Source organism: Rana temporaria, chromosome 3, assembly GCF_905171775.1.
Source record: "Rana temporaria chromosome 3, aRanTem1.1, whole genome shotgun sequence".
In the NCBI taxonomy this organism is placed as follows: domain Eukaryota; kingdom Metazoa; phylum Chordata; class Amphibia; order Anura; family Ranidae; genus Rana; species Rana temporaria.
In genome coordinates, this window is record NC_053491.1 from 472,156,144 (window position 1) to 472,176,248 (window position 20,105).

Sequence of the window (20,105 nt, forward strand, 5' to 3'; positions counted from 1 at the left end):
AACATTGTAACCAACTAACATTATAACTAAATTTAACCACTTAAAGTCCAACACTTGTTTCTTAAGTTAGAAAGCAATATTATTTGCTAGAAAATTACTTGGAACTGCCAAACATTATATATATTTTAGCAGAGACTCTAGGGAATACAATGGCTATTGCTGCAATATTTTATGTCACACTGCATTTTCCCACTTCAATGAATAATAAAAACCATAAAAACAAAACAGTGAAGTTAGCCCATTTTTTTTTATTTTTTTTTTGTTTTAATGTGAAAGATGATGTTACGCCGCAACAATCGTGAGAGAATCGTGATCTATCTTCTAAGAAAAAAAATTGCAATTCTCATTTTAGCCAGAATCGTGCAGCTCTGTACCCTGCAACATAAAAAGTGCAAAGACCACCATAGAGTAATTTCCTAGCAAAAAACAAATGATGATTTTTACATGTAGTAGAGAAGTGTCAGAATTGGCCTGGGTGGTAAGGGGTTAATTACCATGAGTAATATACAAATAATTATTATAAGCACTGTGATCCTATCAGTCTGCTGTAGTGTGTCAGCATGTATTTATATTGGCCGCTCTGAATGTAGCTTCTGACAGGCTGTGCAAGCAGGCCCGTATCTCTGGAACCATAAATGATAGCGGTCCCATATTTTAACCAGTTGTGGGGTAGCTCTTCCCATGCCTACCCCCAAATGTGGGGTTTCTGTGACCTCTGGTCATCGAGCTACAACCCCCCAAATTTTTTTTTTTTTTTTTTTTGGGCAAATGAGCCTATCTTGAGAAAGGGGCCTGGAGCTGCAGCTCCATCAGCCCCATTGTTAATCCGGCCCTGGATCCAGACATAACTCAATTAAGGAGGCATATCTCCAAGAATCCAACCCAGAGGGGACCTGTGGCAGAGGTATCTTCTGAGGCCCATTGAGAAGGGTCTGTGGGGGAGACTTTCTCCCAAGTTTAAGTTCACCAAGGAGGGTCTGTAGCAGAGACTTCATCCTATAATTGATAGGCAGCCAGAGTGATACTCTGGCTGCCAGGTTAGTGAGAGAGGCCTGTCCGGGTATGCTAAGCCCACTCCGGCTAAAGTGGTGAAAAGAAGTGTTACGTTTGGGAGAAGGACTGTTTCCTATAATTTCGCCTGAATCTGCTACTCTCCATTCTTCTTCAGTTTTACTTTCCTCACCACAAGTTTTACAGTTTTTCCCCGGCTGGGTAATAAAGAGCACAGCAAAGAGCACCTGTCTGGACATTCCTTTACTTCTACTACATGCAATACGCATCATTCACCCCTAGGAATTTCGGAGGAGCCATGAGGTAACACGCCACCCAAAAATCCAGAAGCTCCACTGGGGGTAATGCTACACATGGGATTGTGGGTAAATCTTATACACATTTTTTTTTCTTGTAGATAAGAGGGCTGGGCTGGAAGGGAGTATTTGTCTTTTAGACACGCCCAGTTCTATGATACTGCAGTGAGAGGCGTGCCTCCACTGCAGGATTTTTATTGGACAGCTTGTGCCAATGGTGCTTTACCATTGGTCCAAGGCTCCAAGCTGTCCATTGAGCTCACAGTGCCTCTGACAAGAAGTGAGAGGCACTGTGAGCTCATCCTCTCAGTCTGCTGCTAACAAAGTGTGTCAGCTTGTATTTAAACTGGCCGCTCTGTATGTAGCTTCTGACAGACTGAACAAGAAGCCCCATATCTCCGGGAACCATAGATGATAGGAGCCCGTATCTCTGGAACCATAGGTGGGGTAGGACTTTGGCTACCTAGACCCCAAATTTGGAGTCCCTGTGCCCCCAGGTTGCCGAGCTATGACACTCAAAGTTCAATCTTTTGCCTCCCCTGACTGCATGTCCCAATGCAGTGCCCACCAAATGAAGTTTATCAGTACCTTCCAAATGCAGCCTACCAGTGGCCATCAAATGCAGCTTGTGATTGAGGAGAAGAGGACACCAGCAATGGGACACTATTTCTTCCACTGATACCAAAGATGGGACACTATTTTTCCCACTGACACCAATGATGAGGCACTATTTTTTCCACTGACACCAATTATGGGATGCTATTCCTCCTGCTGATATCAATGATGGGACACTATTCCTCCCATTGACTCCATTGATGGGGCACAAATTCTCCCACTGACACCAATGATGGGGCACAAATTCTCCCATTGACACCAATGATGGGGCACTATTCCGCTCACTGATACCAATGATGGTGCACTATTCATCTCACGGATACCAATAATGCGAAACCCCTCTCCAAGCACATCCCCCCCCCCACCCAAATCCCCCTTCCCAACACAAACCGCCACACATTCCCCCTCCTAGCACAACCCCACAAAACCACCCTTGCAGCACAAACCCTCCCAAAATCTCTCTACCTAACCCATATCCCTCTCCCAGCACAAAGCCCACTCCTAGCACAACCCCACCACCCAAATCCCCCTTCCCAGCACAAATCACACCTAAATGCCCCTCCCAGCATAAACACCTCTCCTAGCATAACCACCCCATCCAAATCCCCCTCCCAGCATAAACCCCTCTCAAAGCCCAAATCCCCCCTCCCAGCACAAACCGCCACACAATCCCCCCCTCCCTCCCTCCTAGCACAACCCCACAAAACCACCCTTCCAGCACAAACTCTCCCAAAATCCCCCTTCTTAGCGCAACAATCCTAATCACCCCCTTTTAGCACAAACCCCCCACCCAAATCCCCCTCCTAGCATAAACCCCCCTCCTAGCACAACCCCCCTACCCAAATCCCCCTCCCAACACAAACCGCCACAAATCCCCCCTCCTCTTTAGTGTTGCTCAAGAATATTCGTATTGCGAATATTCGTTACGAATATTGCATATTCGAGTATTCGCGAATAACTCGAATATCGCGGTCAAAATTCGCTATTACGAATATTCGTATTTTTTCAAATTTATTTTTAAAACAGATCACATCCTAGTGATCTCCATCGACGTCTAAAAGCATTGCTGGTATGATTAGAGACCCTGGGCCGAGTAGCTGAGGCGATCCTTTTATGTTGACGAATATTCGCAAATACTTTCTCCGCCCTTCTTTTGCATCAGAGCCAATCTGAGTTCTCCTACCACAGTTGTCAGAGGTTAGCAACCTTCATAGCAACCAATAGGAACCTGCCTGCACAGGAACCTGCCTGCACGACCAGTATATAAGATCACTCCCAGCAGTATTTCAGTGCAGATTCACAAGGTGGCTAGAGAGAGTGATGTGTTTCTGTGCGTTTTTCCAGTGTATTGCGATCTTAGAGCTTAAAGCATTGTGCTTCCTATAGTGCTTTCAGTTCTGAGTTTCCTGCTTCTATAACCAACTGCTTTTTTCAAAGCAAAAGACCCAACAGCGTTTCTAAAAGCTCCGATTTGTGTTGTTTTGTCCAGGTTAGTGTAGCTTAGTGTTAGATAGATTTCTGTGTAGTTAGTGTAAGTGTACATTTCTTTAAGGTAGCTTAGTTTAGTGTGTGTTTAGTCTCTGTGGGCCAAATCCTCAGCCAGGCGGCGTAACATAACTTTTTCCATTTAAGTTACACCGCCGCAAATTTCCCAAGTTAGTGCCCGATCCACAAAGCACTTACCTGGGAATTTGCAGCGGTGTAACTTAAATTCCGCCGGCGCAAGGCGTTCCTCTTCTCCAGGGGGCGATTACCATTTAAATGAGGCGCGCTCCCGCGCCGGCCGTACTGCACATGCTTGTGACGTCATTTTTAACGACGTGCATAGCGCGAAATTACATTACGTCGGGCTTTGTGGATTGCGACGGGACAATAAAGTTGCGTCGGGTAAAAAAAAAGATACGGCGCCAAAAAAAAATTAGAAATTTAAAAAAAATCGCGGCACGAGCAAGAAAGGTCTGTTTTTACAAGGTGTAAACAGTTTACATCTTGTAAAAGCAGCCCTAATTTTGCATTTGCAAAATATAACTTACGGAGAAAAAACGAAGCTGAAAAGCTTTGTGGATCTCCGTAAGTCCTAATTTGCATACCCGAGGCGGCATTTCGACGCAAAATGCCCCCAGCGGCGGATGCGGTACTGCATCCTAAGATCCGACAGTGTAATTCAATTACACATGTCGGATCTTCTGCCTAACTATGGGAAACTGATTCTGTGGATCAGTTCCATAGTTAGGACCAGGGATACGACGGAGTAACAGCAATTACTCCGTCGTATCTCTTTTGAGGATTTGGCCCTGTGTTTTGTGTATAAAAAAAAAAAAAAATTAGCTTTAGTTTAGTCATATAAGTTTGTGTAAGTAGAGTTAGTGTTTAGTGCATATTAGTTTAGTATTTGTAGTCCTCGTCCTTGTCTGCGTCCTTCAGTCTAAAAAAAACAAAAACAAAAAAAAAAAAGTTTTAGGTGTAGTATTTTAGTTCCTGTTTAGTAGCTGTCCGTGTCGTAGTCTTGTCCGTGTAAAAGTTTTAGGTGTAGTAGTTTTATTCTAGTTTAGTAGCTGTCTACGTCTTTGTCTGCATCTTTGTCTGCGTCTTTGTCTGCGTGCCTGTCTTGCTAAAAAAACAAAAAACACTCCTTTCTCACATTTCCCCCCCCCCCCCAATAAAGTTTACCCCCCCCCACATCAGCAAGCTGTCCAGGCATGCTGGGAGTTGTAGTTTTGCAACAGCTGGAGACACACTGTTTGGGAAATACTAATATCTGATCTTATATCCTAACTTTTAAACTAGTCTAAAATGCAGTTAAAGATAATGAAAAAACAGTGGTGAAATTACTTACACTAATCAGCAGTTTTTCCTCACTGGATGAAAAGTTACTCCCCACCATCTTCGCTTCGCTGGGCAGCACAAAATAGCGATCCGAAAATCGACTGGCAAAGATCCAGGAAATGATCTCCGTTCTCGCGTGTTCTTAGCGCGCATGCGCGGACGAGAATTTTGCAATCAATTTCGCATTCGCATTAGCGAAATTTCGCAAAAATTTTTTTTTTTTGATAAAATATCACGAATATTCGATTTTAACGAATATTTCACGAATATTCGTCTATATATTCGTGATATATCGCAAAATCGAATATGGCGTATTCCGCTCAACACTACTCCTCTAGTAGCACAGGAGCTAACAAAGAATCGCTCAGATCGGGCTGTTCCCGCGGCACCCCTAAGGACTCTTCCTGGCACCCCAAGGTGCCGCGGAACCACGGTTGAGAAACACCGGTATAAAGCACATAAATTATGTATAACCCATCACCATATGGGGAATGCACCCACGGATCCCGTACTTACCTAAACAGGTTACGCTCTGTCTGGTCCTCTTTCCAAGGACAACTCTGAAGTGCCTTCACCACCCCAAGAAATGCTTGCTGTTTAAATCTACAGCAAGAAAGAAAAAAATAATTGTAGAAATGCAGCAGCATGCATGATAAATTCACAATATATGATGACTGAAAACATCTATAAACCACTTCAGCTCTGGAAAATTTCACCCCCTTCATGACCAGGCCATTTTTTGCTTTTTTTGGCACTGTGCCAACCTTAACTGGCAATTGCGTGGTCATGCAACACCTCACCCAGACACGATTTATATATTTTTTCACACAAATAGAGCTTTCTTTTGGTGGTATCTAACCAATGCTGTTAGGTTTTTTTTGTTTTTTTTCTTGCGATATTAACAAAAAAAGACCAAAGGTTTTGGAAAAAAAAAAAAATTCTTTCTGGTATAAAACAAATATAATAATAATAATAATAATAATAAAACAAATTGCTTCATACAGTTTTGCCAAAATGTGTTCTACTGCATGTTTTTAATAAAAAATTAAAAATACCAATTTGTGTATGTTGATTTGTTTGCATGAAAGTTATAGCGCCTCTAAACTATGGTAAATATACTTGAATTTTTGTATTTTTTTAATATATATTACTAATGGCAGTGATTAACGACTTACAGTTGTGCTCATAAGTTTACATACCCTGGCAGAATTTATGATTTCTTGGCCATTTTTCTGAGAATATGAATGATAACACAATCTCTTCTTTCACTCGTGGTTAGTGTTTGGCCGAAGCCATTTATTATCAATCAACCGTGTTTACCTTTTTTATATAATAATGGCAACAGAAACTTCCCAAATGTCCCTGATCAAAAGTTTACATACCCCAGTTCTTAATACCGTGTATTGCCCCCTTTAACATCAATGACAGCTTGAAGTCTTGTGTGGTATTTGTGGATAAGGCTCTTTATCTTCTCAGAGGGATAAGCAGCCCATTCCTCTTGGTAAAAATCCTCCAGTTCCTGTAAATTCTTGGGCTGTCTTCCATGAACGGCCCGTGTGAGATCTCCCCAGAGGGGCTCCATGATATTGAGGTCAGGAGACTGAGATGGCCACTCCAGAACCTTCACTTTATTCTGCTGTAGCCAATGACAGGTGGACTTGGCCTTGTGTTTTGGATCATTGTCATGTTGGAATGTCCAAGTACCTCCCATGCGCAGCTTCCTGGCTGATGAATGAAATGTTCCTCCAGTATTTGTTGATAACATACTGCATTCATCTTGCCAACCATTTTGACCAAATTTCCTTTCCCTTTATAGCTCCCACATCCCAAAAACATCAGCGACCCACCTCCGTGTTTCACAGTAGGGATGGTGGACCTTTCATCATAGGCCTTGTTGTCTCCTCTCCAAATGTGATTACAAGCAAACAGATCACAGGTGAGGATGGTTACCTTTAATAGACATTCAACCCCCTTTGTGCCAACTTGTGTGCATGTTATCAGGCCAGATAGATTCTGCCAGGGTATGTAAACTTTTTTTTTTATTATTATTCTTATTCTTATTATTCTTTATTTTATTTTATCAAAAGTACACGGATACAAAAATATAAAATTACATAAGTAAGATACAATACACTCTCTTACACACCCTGTATCCCATTTACTTTAACCATCTAGAGGTGTGCCACCTCACCTTCCCCCACAACTGTATAAGGGGCAGTGGTGTATTTAGGTTTTGTGCTGCCCTAGGCCTGACTGATTTTGTGGAACCCCTAATTTAAATATGAAAAAGTGGAGAATCCCCCAAGGTGGGGCTTTTAAGGCAACAGTAGTTCAAGTAGTCACGGTAAATACAAAAGTATCACACTCAACATCAACAAACGAGAGGGATCTTAAAACAATTCTGGCACCTACTCTCCTTTGACCCTCAACTTGGTCCTTTTGTACCATAAGAGCCAGCGATAACTTATCGACGGGCCTGCTCACTCAAAGACCACCTTGTGGCTAGTGAGTTCAAGGACAGTTTCAGGAAAGATCCTTGCAAAAGGAAGGGTACTTTTACGTGCAGGGGATGCTCTATTTGTCGATACATCAACACAGAGCGATACATCGTATTACCTAACGGTCGGCCTTATAGACCGAGACACTTTGCTAATTGTAAGACCTTTGGTGTAATATACTTACTTACGTGCCAATGCAACAGGTTCTACGTGGGGAAAACCAAATTACCTTTTTTTAAGCGAGCTTCCCGGCATCTACATGCCATGCGTTCTGCTAACCCAGACTTACCACTAGGGCGTCACATTCTGTCTCAACACAATGGACACTTCCCTGGGGTTAAATTCTTAATCCTCGACAGGATCCATCCAAGCCCCAGAGGTGGGGATTGTAACAAGATCCTGCTACAGCATGAAACCCGTTGGATTGCCGAGCTAGAGGCCAATCTTCCACCTGGCCTCAATGAGCAGATTAGCTTTAGGCCCTTTTTGGAAGGCTTCTCTTCCGGGGGATGTGAAAAAGACTAATCTGTACTATGGGGATTTTGTTGCCAAATATTTTCTTAGTTTTTTGCTATCAATTGTCTCCTTTTGCTATTTCTTTTACTCTGACAATCCAAATCGTCAGTGCCATACACAAAATGTTCTCTGCATTTATCACTATGTTCATGTATCCCTCTGCATACCCCCGGGGACCTCGCTTCCAGGCGCAGATAGGTTTTTATGGCATTCCTCTTATTGTCGCTTTTTAGCTAGGCGCACGTCCCTCCTCCTCCCTTGGGAGACGGCTTTTTCAGACCTGGTCCCCTTGCACCCTCGGGTGTTTCCGACCTTGGGTCTACACTTGCGCCTACAACAGGGGCATGGATTATACAGTGGACATCCCCTATGCCCCTGTCCTTCCTTATTGTCCCTGGACCTTATTGGCCCCTGTGTCCATATCCTTGCATAATTATATCCCCTTACATATTTCATGTTGCTGTTCCTTTAACAAATCTGCTATTTATTTAGGTTTGATCATACCTGTACTCCTATATATAAGTTTATATATACACTTTCATGTGTACTTGGTATTTCCCCTTCATGGTACCTTTTTCCCATTATTGTTTTCTCCTAAATTAATCCATTCACCTTCTATGCATACAATTCCCTTTGTGCCTGCGTTGGTGATGCCTTTTGCATCACACCGTTCTGGCTTATCTTGTCTAATCAGTGTATTTACCCTGTGTATTTCCAGCTCTATGGTCATGTGATTCTCCTAGTCACATGGTACAACGTTTTTTCCTTGCTCCGGCGCACCGACGTCATTTACGTCGTGAGGCCGCAAGTATGGGCATCGGTGAGATGACAGGACGTACTATTCGCCCTCTCTCTCCGCCCCATCCACCTCACACATGACGCACTCGCGTCTCAATGCGGCGTTGGAACACCCACGTTACTAGTGCGGGCTTCTCTGTGAGGACAGCGAGGCACATTCGCCCTCTCCCTCCTCACACTGGGCGCAATACGTCATCACGTCTTAGCCCCGCCCCTCTTCCACATCGACCTACTGCAAACCATTTTGTCAACAACTGACGCCTCCCACTACACTCGCCCCTCCCCTTGTTCTCCTATTTAAAGCCTCTGCCGCCCCACAATGTCAGACATTGCGGGACGGCTGCAGTGTCAGCATCTCACTTCACATTGACTGGGAATTTTCCCATGTGAGTACTCTCTCCCTTGGATGTTTCCCAGCTAGACTCCTAGTCCCCTCTATTCTTTTCCATATGATTATCTCCTATACTCCTTAATATGGAAGAGCCCTGGGGCCATCATAAAAAAAAAAAATACTAAATTCTGAGTTTCAAAGTCAGAATTCTGAGATTAAAAAGACAGAATTCTGTGTTTCAAAGTCAGAATTCTGAGATTAAATGTCAGAATTCTGAGATTAAATGTCAGAATTCTGTGTTTCAAAGTCAGAATTCTGAGATTAAATGTCAGAATTCTGAGATTAAATGTCAGAATTCTGTGTTTCAAAGTCAGAATTCTGAGATTAAATGTCAGAATTCTGTGTTTCAAAGTCAGAATTCTGAGATTTAATATCAGAATTCTGAGTTTCTAAATATAGTAGTCTCTATTAGGAGGATTTTAGGAGCAATTAAGAATAATGTAGTAACACCCATAGACCATCATTCTGCAGACATACAAGTCTTTTGCTCTGTATATAGATCTGTAAATCTATTTAAGTTACAGCATACAGTATGGGGAAGCAGGCAGTGCTGGGCTCTCTGGTTCCTCCATTTGCTGTCATCTGCTCTAACATAAAGAGGGATGCTGAAAACGAGTGTATTGTGTGTGTGAGTGGGGGGGGGGGGGTGACACAGCTTCCATAGATAACAGAACACAATGCACCCCAACTTTAAGGAAACATTGCACTGTTGCCCCAACATGAGGGAATTGTGAATGGCTAGAAGGCAGAAGGACAATGTGTGTCTATGGTCAGAACGGCTTGATCATAGCAATCACATGTCTGGACTAATTCTTACAGAGAATGAACCCCATATTAAACCTAAAAAAACAGTAGAGTTGAATGATTTGGGTTATAGCTCAATGGTTAGAGTAATAGACTTCTGTGTTTTTAAGTTTTGGGTTCGAATCCAACTCAGAGCTTAATTTTTTGAAGACATATACATTTTCAATATATTGATTTACTAATATTGGTATTGGGACATCTCTTTTTTAATCTAAGAGCAATGTATAAAATAATATGTATATATACATATAACTAAAAAACAAATTGTGCTGTCTCCTGGATTCGAACCCACAAAATATCAATCACAAGTCTGTCACCCTATGCATTGAGCTATTTCTCAAGCTATATACCTGTATTGATTTTTATGTGTAATATGAGGTCCATTTTCTGTAAGAATTAGTCCAGACATGTAATTGCTATAATCAAGCCGTTCTGAACAAAGACACACATTGTGCTCACAATTCCCTCTTGTTGGGGCAACAGTGCAATGTTTCCTAAAAGTTGGGGTGCATTGTGTTCTGTTATCTATGGAAGCTGTGTCACCCCCCCCCCCCCCACTCACACACACAATACACTCGTTTTCAGCATCCCTCTTTATGTTAGAGCAAATGACAGTAAACTGTGGGACTGTAGAGGAACCAGAGAGCCCAGCATTGCCTGCTTCTCCATACTGTATGCTGTAACTAAGATAGATTTACAGATCTATATCTAGAGCACCAGACTTGTATGTCTGCAGAATCATGGTCTATGGGTGTTACTACATTATTGCTAATTGCTCCTAAAATCCTCCTAATAGAGACTACTATATTTAGAATCTCAGAATTCTGACTTTGAAACTCAGAATTCTGTCTTTTTAATCTCAGAATTCTGACATTTAATCTCAGAATTCTGACTTTGAAACACAGAATTCTGACATTTAATCTCAGAATTCTGACTTTGGGAAACACAGAATTCTGTCTTTTTAATCTCAGAATTCTGACATTTAATCTCAGAATTCTGACATTTAATCTCAGAATTCTGACTTTGAAACACAGAATTCTGACATTTAATCTCAGAATTCTGACATTTAATCTCAGAATTCTGACTTTGAAACACAGAATTCTGACATTTAATCTCAGAATTCTGACATTTAATCTCAGAATTCTGACTTTGAAACACAGAATTCTGACATTTAATCTCAGAATTCTGACTTTGAAACACAGAATTTTGACATTTAATCTCAGAATTCTGACTTTGAAACACAGAATTCTGTCTTTTTAATCTCAGAATTCTGACTTTGAAACTCAGAATTTAGTATTTTTTTTTTTATGATGGCCCCAGGGCTCTTCCATACCTTAAATCTCTAATTCCCATTCCTATCTTTCTTATATTTCTAGCTACTGAGCTCTCTACTGACCTCTCTGGCCACTACTCGATACTCACCTTATATTACAGGTATGTCTTTCCTTTTATATACAGTTCTTTGGTTCAGCTTTTTTTAGCGTTTTTTTTTGCTTGGCACCTATTACATTATCTCGTCCTAAGGTAAAAATAAAATAACAAAAAACTTTTTACGTTGTGACACGTCGGGCCAAAGGTCTTGCTACACTGGGCCAGATTCAGGAACATCAGCGGATCTTTGGTCCGGCGCAGTGCATCTTTTTTACACTGCGCCGGAGCAGCGCAGAGAGGCATGCTAGTGATTCAGGAAACTTTTTTCCTGTCTCTTGCCCCGGCGTGGCGGATTTTACACGGCGTAAGGCGGCGTAGCGCGGCGTAAGGCGGGGTAGAATAAAATGGGTGGCTCCCTATGCTAATGAAGCGGGGAGCGTGGCGCAGGGGTCACGGCGGGGCGCAGAGTCGGCCGCGCATGCGCAGTGTGCTCCCTGGGGCAAATGCCCCAATCTGCCCATGCTCAGAACTGCCCCCCGGCGTGACACCTGCGCTACGCCGGCCCACTGCCTATGCCCAGGCCATAAATCAGACCAGAGTTCCGCCCTACAGGTGCAAATGTTCCCAAGCAATTTTATCAACTGCTAGGTAATTTTCTATTGCTCTTGCTATTGTCTGTGCATTATTATGTCTGCTGAAGAAGCAACAGGTGTCCGGATGACCAACTTTAGCCCTGAGGAGAGGGCAGTAATTATTGAGGGGCTCTCCCAACATGGGGACCGCCTCTATGGGCCACAGAGTGGGCACACTGGCAAATCTGATAAAGAGCGAATTTTTGCCATCATTACTAACCAGGTCAATGCTTTGGGGGTTGCGGAGAGGCAGCCCAAACATATCAGAAAAAAAATTAATGATTTTTCGCAAACTGGTTAAAGACAAGTTGGTGGCAATGCGTAAACATGCCAGGGGAACAGGTGGTGGGCCAGCAAAAAAAATTACATTGACATCAGAGGACCTTGTGGTGGCCAGGTTCCTAGATCGTTCGGTGGTGGAGGGCCTGGATGGGTTTGATTCTGGAGAGCAGCCCTTGAGGACAGGTAAGTGTGTTTTCTCTTCTTTCTGGTGTGTTGCATGTGTGTGTGGGGGGGAGGGAACAAGTGACAATTGTGTGGGTCCACCAACATCTGAATGTTTTGTGTCCTCCACAGATGTGCAGGATGGAGCTGGGCCATCATCGGCTGCCGACCGACCCACCACATCCAGGGTGGAGACTGCCCCTACCTCTGTGGTGGAGGAAGTGGTGGAGGAGCAGCCCGTAGAAGAGGAGGAGGAAACGTTTATTTTATTTTTGGAGACCCCCATTCCTGACCCCTCCCCCACCTCCCCCCTCATGACATTTACCCCCTCAGGGCTCTCTAGCCCTATCAGGGATTCCCCACCTAGGGACCCAAGCCCCTCCCAGGCCGGGCCCTCACAGGACCCAAGCCCCTCCCAGGCCGGGCCCTCACAGGACCCAAGCCCCTCCAGCCGTCCTCAATCTACTCCTGCCCCAAGGATGGCTCGTCAAAAAAGGAGGAGAGTCCATGACGAGCTGGAGGTGTCTCTGGCAAGGGACCAAACTAAACAGACCCGCTATATGGGGTCTCTTGCGGGGGATCTCTCACGGGTGGCTGCTAGCCTGGAGTCCTCTGCAGAGAGCCAGGCTGCCTGCACTCTGGCAATGAAGGAGGCCATTACTCAGCAGGCTGGCCAGAGTTTACTAATAAACGAGGGCAGCCCTTCTCACGTCTCTGGGTGAGCTTCAGGCCACCACAAGCGAGCTGGTGGCAGAGGTCCGCAGCCTGGCAGGTGCAGTAAGAGAGGAGGGGAGGCTGACACGGCGCCAGCAGCGCAGCAATGTGACCCGCCGGCTGCGGATGCAGGCTGCAACTAATATCTACCTTAATAGGTTAGCCGTGGCAATGGAGGGCAGGGATGCAGCTAGGGAGAGACTGGGGGAGGTACCACCACCACCACCCCCTGCCCCACCAGCCCCGGCCCCACCAGCCCCGGCCCCACCACCCCCTGCCCCACCACCCCCTGCCCCACCAGCCCCGGCCCCACCACCCCCTGCCCCACCACCCCCTGCCCCACCAGCCCCGGCCCCACCAGCCCCGGCCCCACCAGCCCCGGCTCGCCGCAGGCAACTGCGCCCCAGGAGCCGAGGGCCAAGAAAGAGCCCACGACAGGGACGTTGATTTTGGTTAAATTTAATTATACTCAGGTTTTTTTTTTTTTTATAGTCATGTTATTTAAAAATTTTTATTTTTCTACTCAGGTTATGAGAATATTTTTTCCATTTTACTCATGTATAGCAAAAATTTATTTTGATTTTCTCAAGTTATGAGAATTATTTATTATTTTATATGCACACGGGAGTTAGTGCATGATTTATTCATAAAGATGTATGAATGGACAGCAACATAATTGGAGCCTTGGCGCGGCGTTGCTGCTCCCTAGTACCATGGGTGGTACTTCGGTCTAATCCAATTCTGTGTGAATGTGGGGTGTATGTGTTAGGGACCACAGTGATGTGCATGCATCCATTAACATTAATTTAATCGTGAAAAATAACGTTCGACGAGGCGACTCCTGACTGCTCTTCCTTCAGCAGACGGGTTAGCCTCTGGCAGGGGGGGATTATGTGGTTGGGGGGTCAGGCCCTCACGTAGCTCAATCTCCAGGCCCCTTCTCACTGCAAAGTTATGGAGAATGCAACAAGCCCCGATAATTTTGCAAACAAATTCAGGGGAATATAACAGGGTCCCCCCAGACTTATCCAGGCAGCGAAAACGAGATTTCAGCAGACCAAATGTTCGCTCCACAACTCCACGGGTCCGTGCATGGGCTAGGTTGTATCTCTTCTCTCCTGGGGTTTGGGGGTTCCGGAATGGGGTCATCATATGTGGTCCAAGTGCATATGCTGCATCACCTGTAAGGGAAAAGACAGGAGGATGTTACTCATGCATGTGCCCCTCGTGATGTCTATATCATGGGGGGGGACAGTCATACCTGACACCCATGTCACTCACCAACCAGCCAGCTGTCCCCGTAGACGTTCTGCTCAAATTCATCTGGGATGTTGCTATGACGATAAATAAAGCTATCATGGCACGAGCCGGGGTGTTTGGCACGGACGTGCCATATTAGTCCTTGGGCATCTACTATAATCTGCACATTAATCGAATGCCAGTGCTTTCGATTACAATAAATCTGCTCGATGTCACGGGGGGGCTGAAGTGCCACATGTGTACAATCAATTGCACCCACTGTGCCAGGAAATCTATCAATTGCATAAAAATCTTGCATTGTCTTCATCCGCTGGACCTCCTGGGAGGGTTTTATGAAGAGGTGGGACATGTGTCTCAATATTGCTGGTATCACCTGGTGAACACACCTGCTCACGGTGGGTTGTGACATCCCAGCCGACAGTGCACTTGTCCTTTGAAAAGAACCAGTGTCCAAGAAATGAAGTGTGGCTAATACCTTCACCAGTGGCTGCACTGCATGTGTGCGGAGTGTGGGGCTTGTGAGGTCATCCTGCAGGAATCTGGTGATTTCCAGTATGGCTTCACGGCTGAACCTGTAGGTGCGATACACCTCTGCGTCCCCCATGCCAAAAACATTAATGCGTGTGCGGAAGATTATCTCCTGTTCCCTCCTACGTGCCCGTCGACGCAGAAGTGCAAGGACCACGGCTGCCCCTGGCATGATGGCACACAGGTGTTGTCCAGCAAGTGTACTTGCAGCTCAGTTCGTCTGTAGCGATGTGGTTTTATCTGCTCTCCAAATGACCTGTGCAAGTGTGGTGTAAAGTTACCCCTGCTTTATAAAGGGTAACTTTCCGCTGCAAACCAGAGTTACACGCACCGGGAGTAGCCTGCGCCGGCAATTCGTAATTTGCTGAATCGGACCAACTCCCTCATTTGCATATTTAAAATAGAAAAACCAGGGCCGCGCTAGTTCAGACCAGCGTAAATGGGCGCCCACGCCGCACCGGCGTGGAAAGGTCCAAACGAAAAAAAAAAATCTACGTTACGGCGTAATATTGTTTGCTGAATACGGCGTGGAGATACGCCGGCGCAAATTGGCATTTACGCCGCGCATCTCAGTCTACACCGGCGGAAATTGTTCCTGAATCTACCCCACTGTGATTAATATAGGATGCCAGTCTCCACTCCTCTCTTCACCATCTGAGGTTTTTGCTGCGTCCTGCCCGCGATGTCCTATCTAGGGGTGTGCAGAGCTGTATAAACGTCTTGGGTGGTATGATGCTTTTTAATCTGTGCCATTTTGATATGTATATTGCTATTTTCTCCATTGTATGTTACTATTTTCAACATATATGCTATTTGTTTGTTTTTTTCTAGAAAAGTTGTTTAATAGACTTTTGACTCCACATATACTTCGGCCCCTGAAGAAGGAAACCCGAAAAGCGTTGGGCCCTGTATTCATACTGTGGACTCTCTACTCTTTTTTCAAGTGGCACCCCAATATGTGTTGTTTTTAAACTACTATGTTATATATGTTTATTTTTTGTCCATTATTAAACTATTATATATTGTTGTATTTACAGTGACTACTGTTGCCTTAAAAGCCCCACCTTGGGGGATTCTCCACTTTTTCCTGTTTACCAGGGGTGTTGGCAACCACTAGAGACCATACTATCAAAGATGTCCCATTCATACTAATTTAAATATGATCCACCCCTTCCTGTCAAGGTCACACCCCTTCCTGTTTAAGACCTGCCCTGACATTTTCCAGTGGGAACACTAGTTCTGAGGGCTTTGGTGGGGGAGGTATTACCTTAATCTGCAGAGATTTCATCTCACTTCCTGTTTGGCTATGGGGCAGGAAATGAAGGGAAATGAACAGATGGCAATCAACAGAAATAAAATTAAGATTCATTAATATGTACAACTGACACAAGCAAAGGATTGCTGGAGAGTCCTACTACCTACTTGCCAGGTATATGTGACCGTGTCAGTGTCACTTTTGTCTGCACCACCCCTATCATATCGGCAGAAGTGCGGCAGCTTTATGGGGGCTCAAGACTGATTTGTCTTGCGGCCCTGTCCACCTCATAAGACTGGCACTGCACTACAAGTGTAGCACAGGCCGGCGGTAACTCTTTTCATGCTGCCGCCCTGCAAAGTGCTGCCCTAGGCCTGGGCCTTGTTGGCCTAGGCCAAGATACAGCATTGATAAGGGGTCAGTGTGGCTAGCAATCTGACCCTAACTGACGATGGGTGGGGACTGACTAACTGCCACTGACTTAACCAGTGACACTAATACAGCGATCAGTGACAGTACTATACACTGTCACTGTACTAAAGACATTGACTGGGAAGAATTTAACATCCTGTTTGATCAAGGGGTTAAACGTGTGCCTAACTATGTGTAATGTGTGTTAAGGTAATACTAAAGTCTGTTTTTGTTTTATTTTTTTTATTTTTAATAACAAACATGTTATACTTACCTTCTCTGTGCAGTGTTTTTTGCACATAGCAGCCCTGATCCTCCTCTTCTCGGGTCCCTAGCTGGCGGTTCTGGCCCCTGACGAGTGCAGCTTGCTATCTATGGGGGGGGGGGGCTTTGTGGGGCCGCTTTGTGTGTCCAGTCAGACACAGAGCCGTGGTTTGGCCCACGCCTCCTCTCTCATTGGCTCACCGACTTTGATTGACAGCAGCGAGAGCCAATTGCACCACCATCTCAGCCAACGAGGAGGGAGAGTTCCGGGCAGCCCAGACACTAATGCAGCATCTGCAAAGAAAATCTAGGAAAAGTTCCCAGACAGTCGGTATATAGTTGTGACAGAATCCACAGTCACTGTGTGTTTTGGAAGGGACTGTGGGCGGGCCAGTTACCCACAGATTATGGCCCAGAAGAGACTGGAGACCTGGGGACAAGCTGGCATTGAGATAATGAAATGTAATGCTACATCTCTTCTCACCCACCTTGTTGCTGTATCTAATTGTGTTGGTAAATGGCACATAGACAATGGTCTGGACTGGAGACATCTCTCCGCAGGCGATGTGTAATGAGAGGCTGCCTGCTTATCATAATCCCGTTATGTTTATCTGTAGTCTGTTTCATTGTACAAGTGTTCAGTTTCCATTGGTTGTTCCTTGTCCCCTACCCCCTCCCCTCTATGTAAAAATGTATGTCTTGTATTTAATAAACAGTTTTATGCTCTGCATGTTTAACCCTCAACACCTGTGTGGATTGTCTCGTGATTGAGGGCTTAAGGGCTGGTTATGGCGAATCTGCAGGCTGCGGGTGCGTTTTGGAGGACAGGAGACACAGGTCTGGTGGAGGTGCCCACCTGGGGTATCCGAGATCCGTCACAATAGTGATCCCAGGAAGTATGCTAGTTTATGTTTAGTGGACTCAAAATTTGATTATAAAAGCAAAATAAATAATAAACCTCCACCCGACACCGCAATAACAACGTTGTTATTAAATCATTTAAAATGTAGCGCATACAAAGGCCATGCAGAGGCGTTGCTAGGGGGGTGCGAGGGGTGCGGTCCGCACCGGGTAACACCCGCTAGAGGGGTGACACCATCCCGTTTTTTTTTTGTTTTCTTTTTGTTTGTTTTTTGCTGACATGCCCAGCCTGCCCTGTGCAATCCCAGCCTGCCCTGTACCACCCCAGCCTGCTCTGTGCCATTCCAGCCTGCCCTGTACCACCCCAACCTGCCCTGTATCACCCAGCCTGCCCTGTACCACCCCAGCCTACCCTGTACCACCCCAAACAGCCCTATACCACCCCAAACAGCCCTATACCACCCCAGCCTGCCCTTTGCCACCACAGCTTGCCCTGTACCACCCCAGCCTGCCCTGTACCACCCCAAACTTTCCCATGCCACCCCAACTTGCCCTGTGCCACCCTAAATTGCCCTGTACCACCCCAATCTGCCCTATGCCACCATAACTAGCCCTATACCACCCCAACCTGCCCAATGCCACCCTAACTTGCCCTGTACCACCCCAACCTTTCCCATGCCATCCCAACTTGCCCTATGCCACCCTAACTTGCACTATACCACCCCAACCTGCCCTGTACCACCCTAACTTGCCCTATACCACCCCAACCTGCCCTTTGCAACCCTAACTTGCCCTATACCACCCCAAACTACACTATATCACCCCAACATGCCCTATACCACCTTAAAGCGGGAGTTCAACCATTTATTTATTTTGCCCTTTTCCCCTTAGATTCCTGCTCGTTTTGTCTAGGGGAATCGGCTAGTTGTTTTAAAATATGAGCTGTACTTACCCGTTTTCGAGATGCATCCTCTCCGTCGCTTCCGGGTATGGGTATTCGGGAGCGGGCGTTCCTTCTTGATTGACAGTCTTCCGAGAGGCTTCCGACGGTCGCATCCATCGCGTCACTAGTAGCCGAAAGAAGCCGAACGTTGGTGCGGCTCTATACTGCGCCTGCGCACCGACCATCGGCTTCTTTCGGAAAATCGTGACGCGATGGATGCGACCGTCGGAAGCCTCTCGGAAGACTGTCAATCAAGAAGGAACGTCCAGTCCTGCAGCCCATACCCGGAAGCGGCGGAGAAGATGCATCTCGTAAACGGTAAGTACGGATCATATTTTAAAACAACTGGCCGATTCCCCTAGACAAAACGAGCATTAATCTAAGGAGAAAATGTGTTCTCTATGGGTGAACCTCCGCTTTAACCTGTCCTATACCACCCCACTACAGCAACCTGCCACTATACCACTCTATACTACCCTAACCTGCCACTATACTGCCCTATACTATCATTTACAGGGGCTGGTTTGGGGTGCGCCCCGTGCAGCCTAGACAGAGGGGGGGTGACACCATGTTTTACCGCACCGGGTGACACCAACCCTAGTGATGCCACTGAGCCCATGGGCATAAACTCAGGGGAGTTCTTTGTAAATATCTTCTTCTATCTTTTCATGTGACAACACTGAAGAAATTAAACTGTTCTACAATGTTGTGTAGTGAGTGTACAGCTTGTATAACAGTGTACATTTGCTGTCCCCTCAAAATAACTCAACACACAGCCATTAATGTCTAAACCACTGGCAACAAAAGTGAGTACACCCCTAAGTAAAAAAAATGTTCAAATTGGGCCCAATTAGCCATTTCCCCTCCCCCGGTGTCATGTGACTCTTTAGTGTTGCAAGGTCTCAGGTGTGAATGGGGAGCAGGTGCGTTAAATTTGGTGTTTTTGCTCTCACTCTTTCATACTGGTCACTGGAAGTTCAACATGGCACCTCATGGCAAAAAACTCTCTGAGGATCTAAAAAAAAGAATTGTGGGTCAACATAAAGATAGTCTAGGCGATAAGAAGATTGCCAAGACCCTGAAACTGATCTGCAGCACAGTGACCAAGATCATACAGTGGTATAACTGGACGGGTTCCATTTAGAACAGGCCTCGCCATGGTCGACCAAAGGAGTTGAGTGCACATGCTCAGCGTAATATCCAGAGGTTGTCTTTGGGAAATAGACATATGAGTGCTGCCAGCATTGCACAGAGGTTGAAGGGGTGGGGGGGTCAGCCTGTCAGTGCTCAGACCATACGCCGCACACTGCATCAATTGGACTGCATGGCTGTCGTCCCAGAAGGAAGCCTCTTCTAAAGATGATGCACAAGAAAGCCGCAAACATTTTTCTGAAGACAAGCAGACTAAGGACATGGATTACTGGAACCATGTCCTGTGTCTGATGAGACCAAGATAAACGTATTTGGTTCCGATGGTGACAAGCGTGTGTGTGGAGGAAACCAGGTGAGGAGTACAAAGACAAGTGTGTGTCTACAGTCAGGCATGGTGGTGGGAGTGTCATGTCTGGGGCTGCATGAGTGCTGCCACTGTCTTGTCACATTCGGCTCCCCATCACAGATTGCTCCGGAAGTGACGTTCCGTCGCCGCCATCTTGCTACACCCCACA

General features: G+C 45.6%; 1 protein-coding gene across 3 annotated transcripts in view; it reads right to left on the reverse strand.

Annotated features, from left to right (window-relative positions):
• LOC120933634 (alpha-2,8-sialyltransferase 8E-like) overlaps positions 1-20,105 on the reverse strand; it is a 135,523-nt gene that overhangs the window by 37,697 nt on the left and 77,721 nt on the right. For all 3 annotated transcript variants that reach the window (XM_040346944.1, XM_040346945.1, XM_040346943.1), the window contains exon 4: positions 5,265-5,351. In XM_040346944.1, coding sequence (XP_040202878.1) covers positions 5,265-5,351 — 87 coding nt within the window. The remainder of the gene's footprint in view (positions 1-5,264; positions 5,352-20,105) is intronic.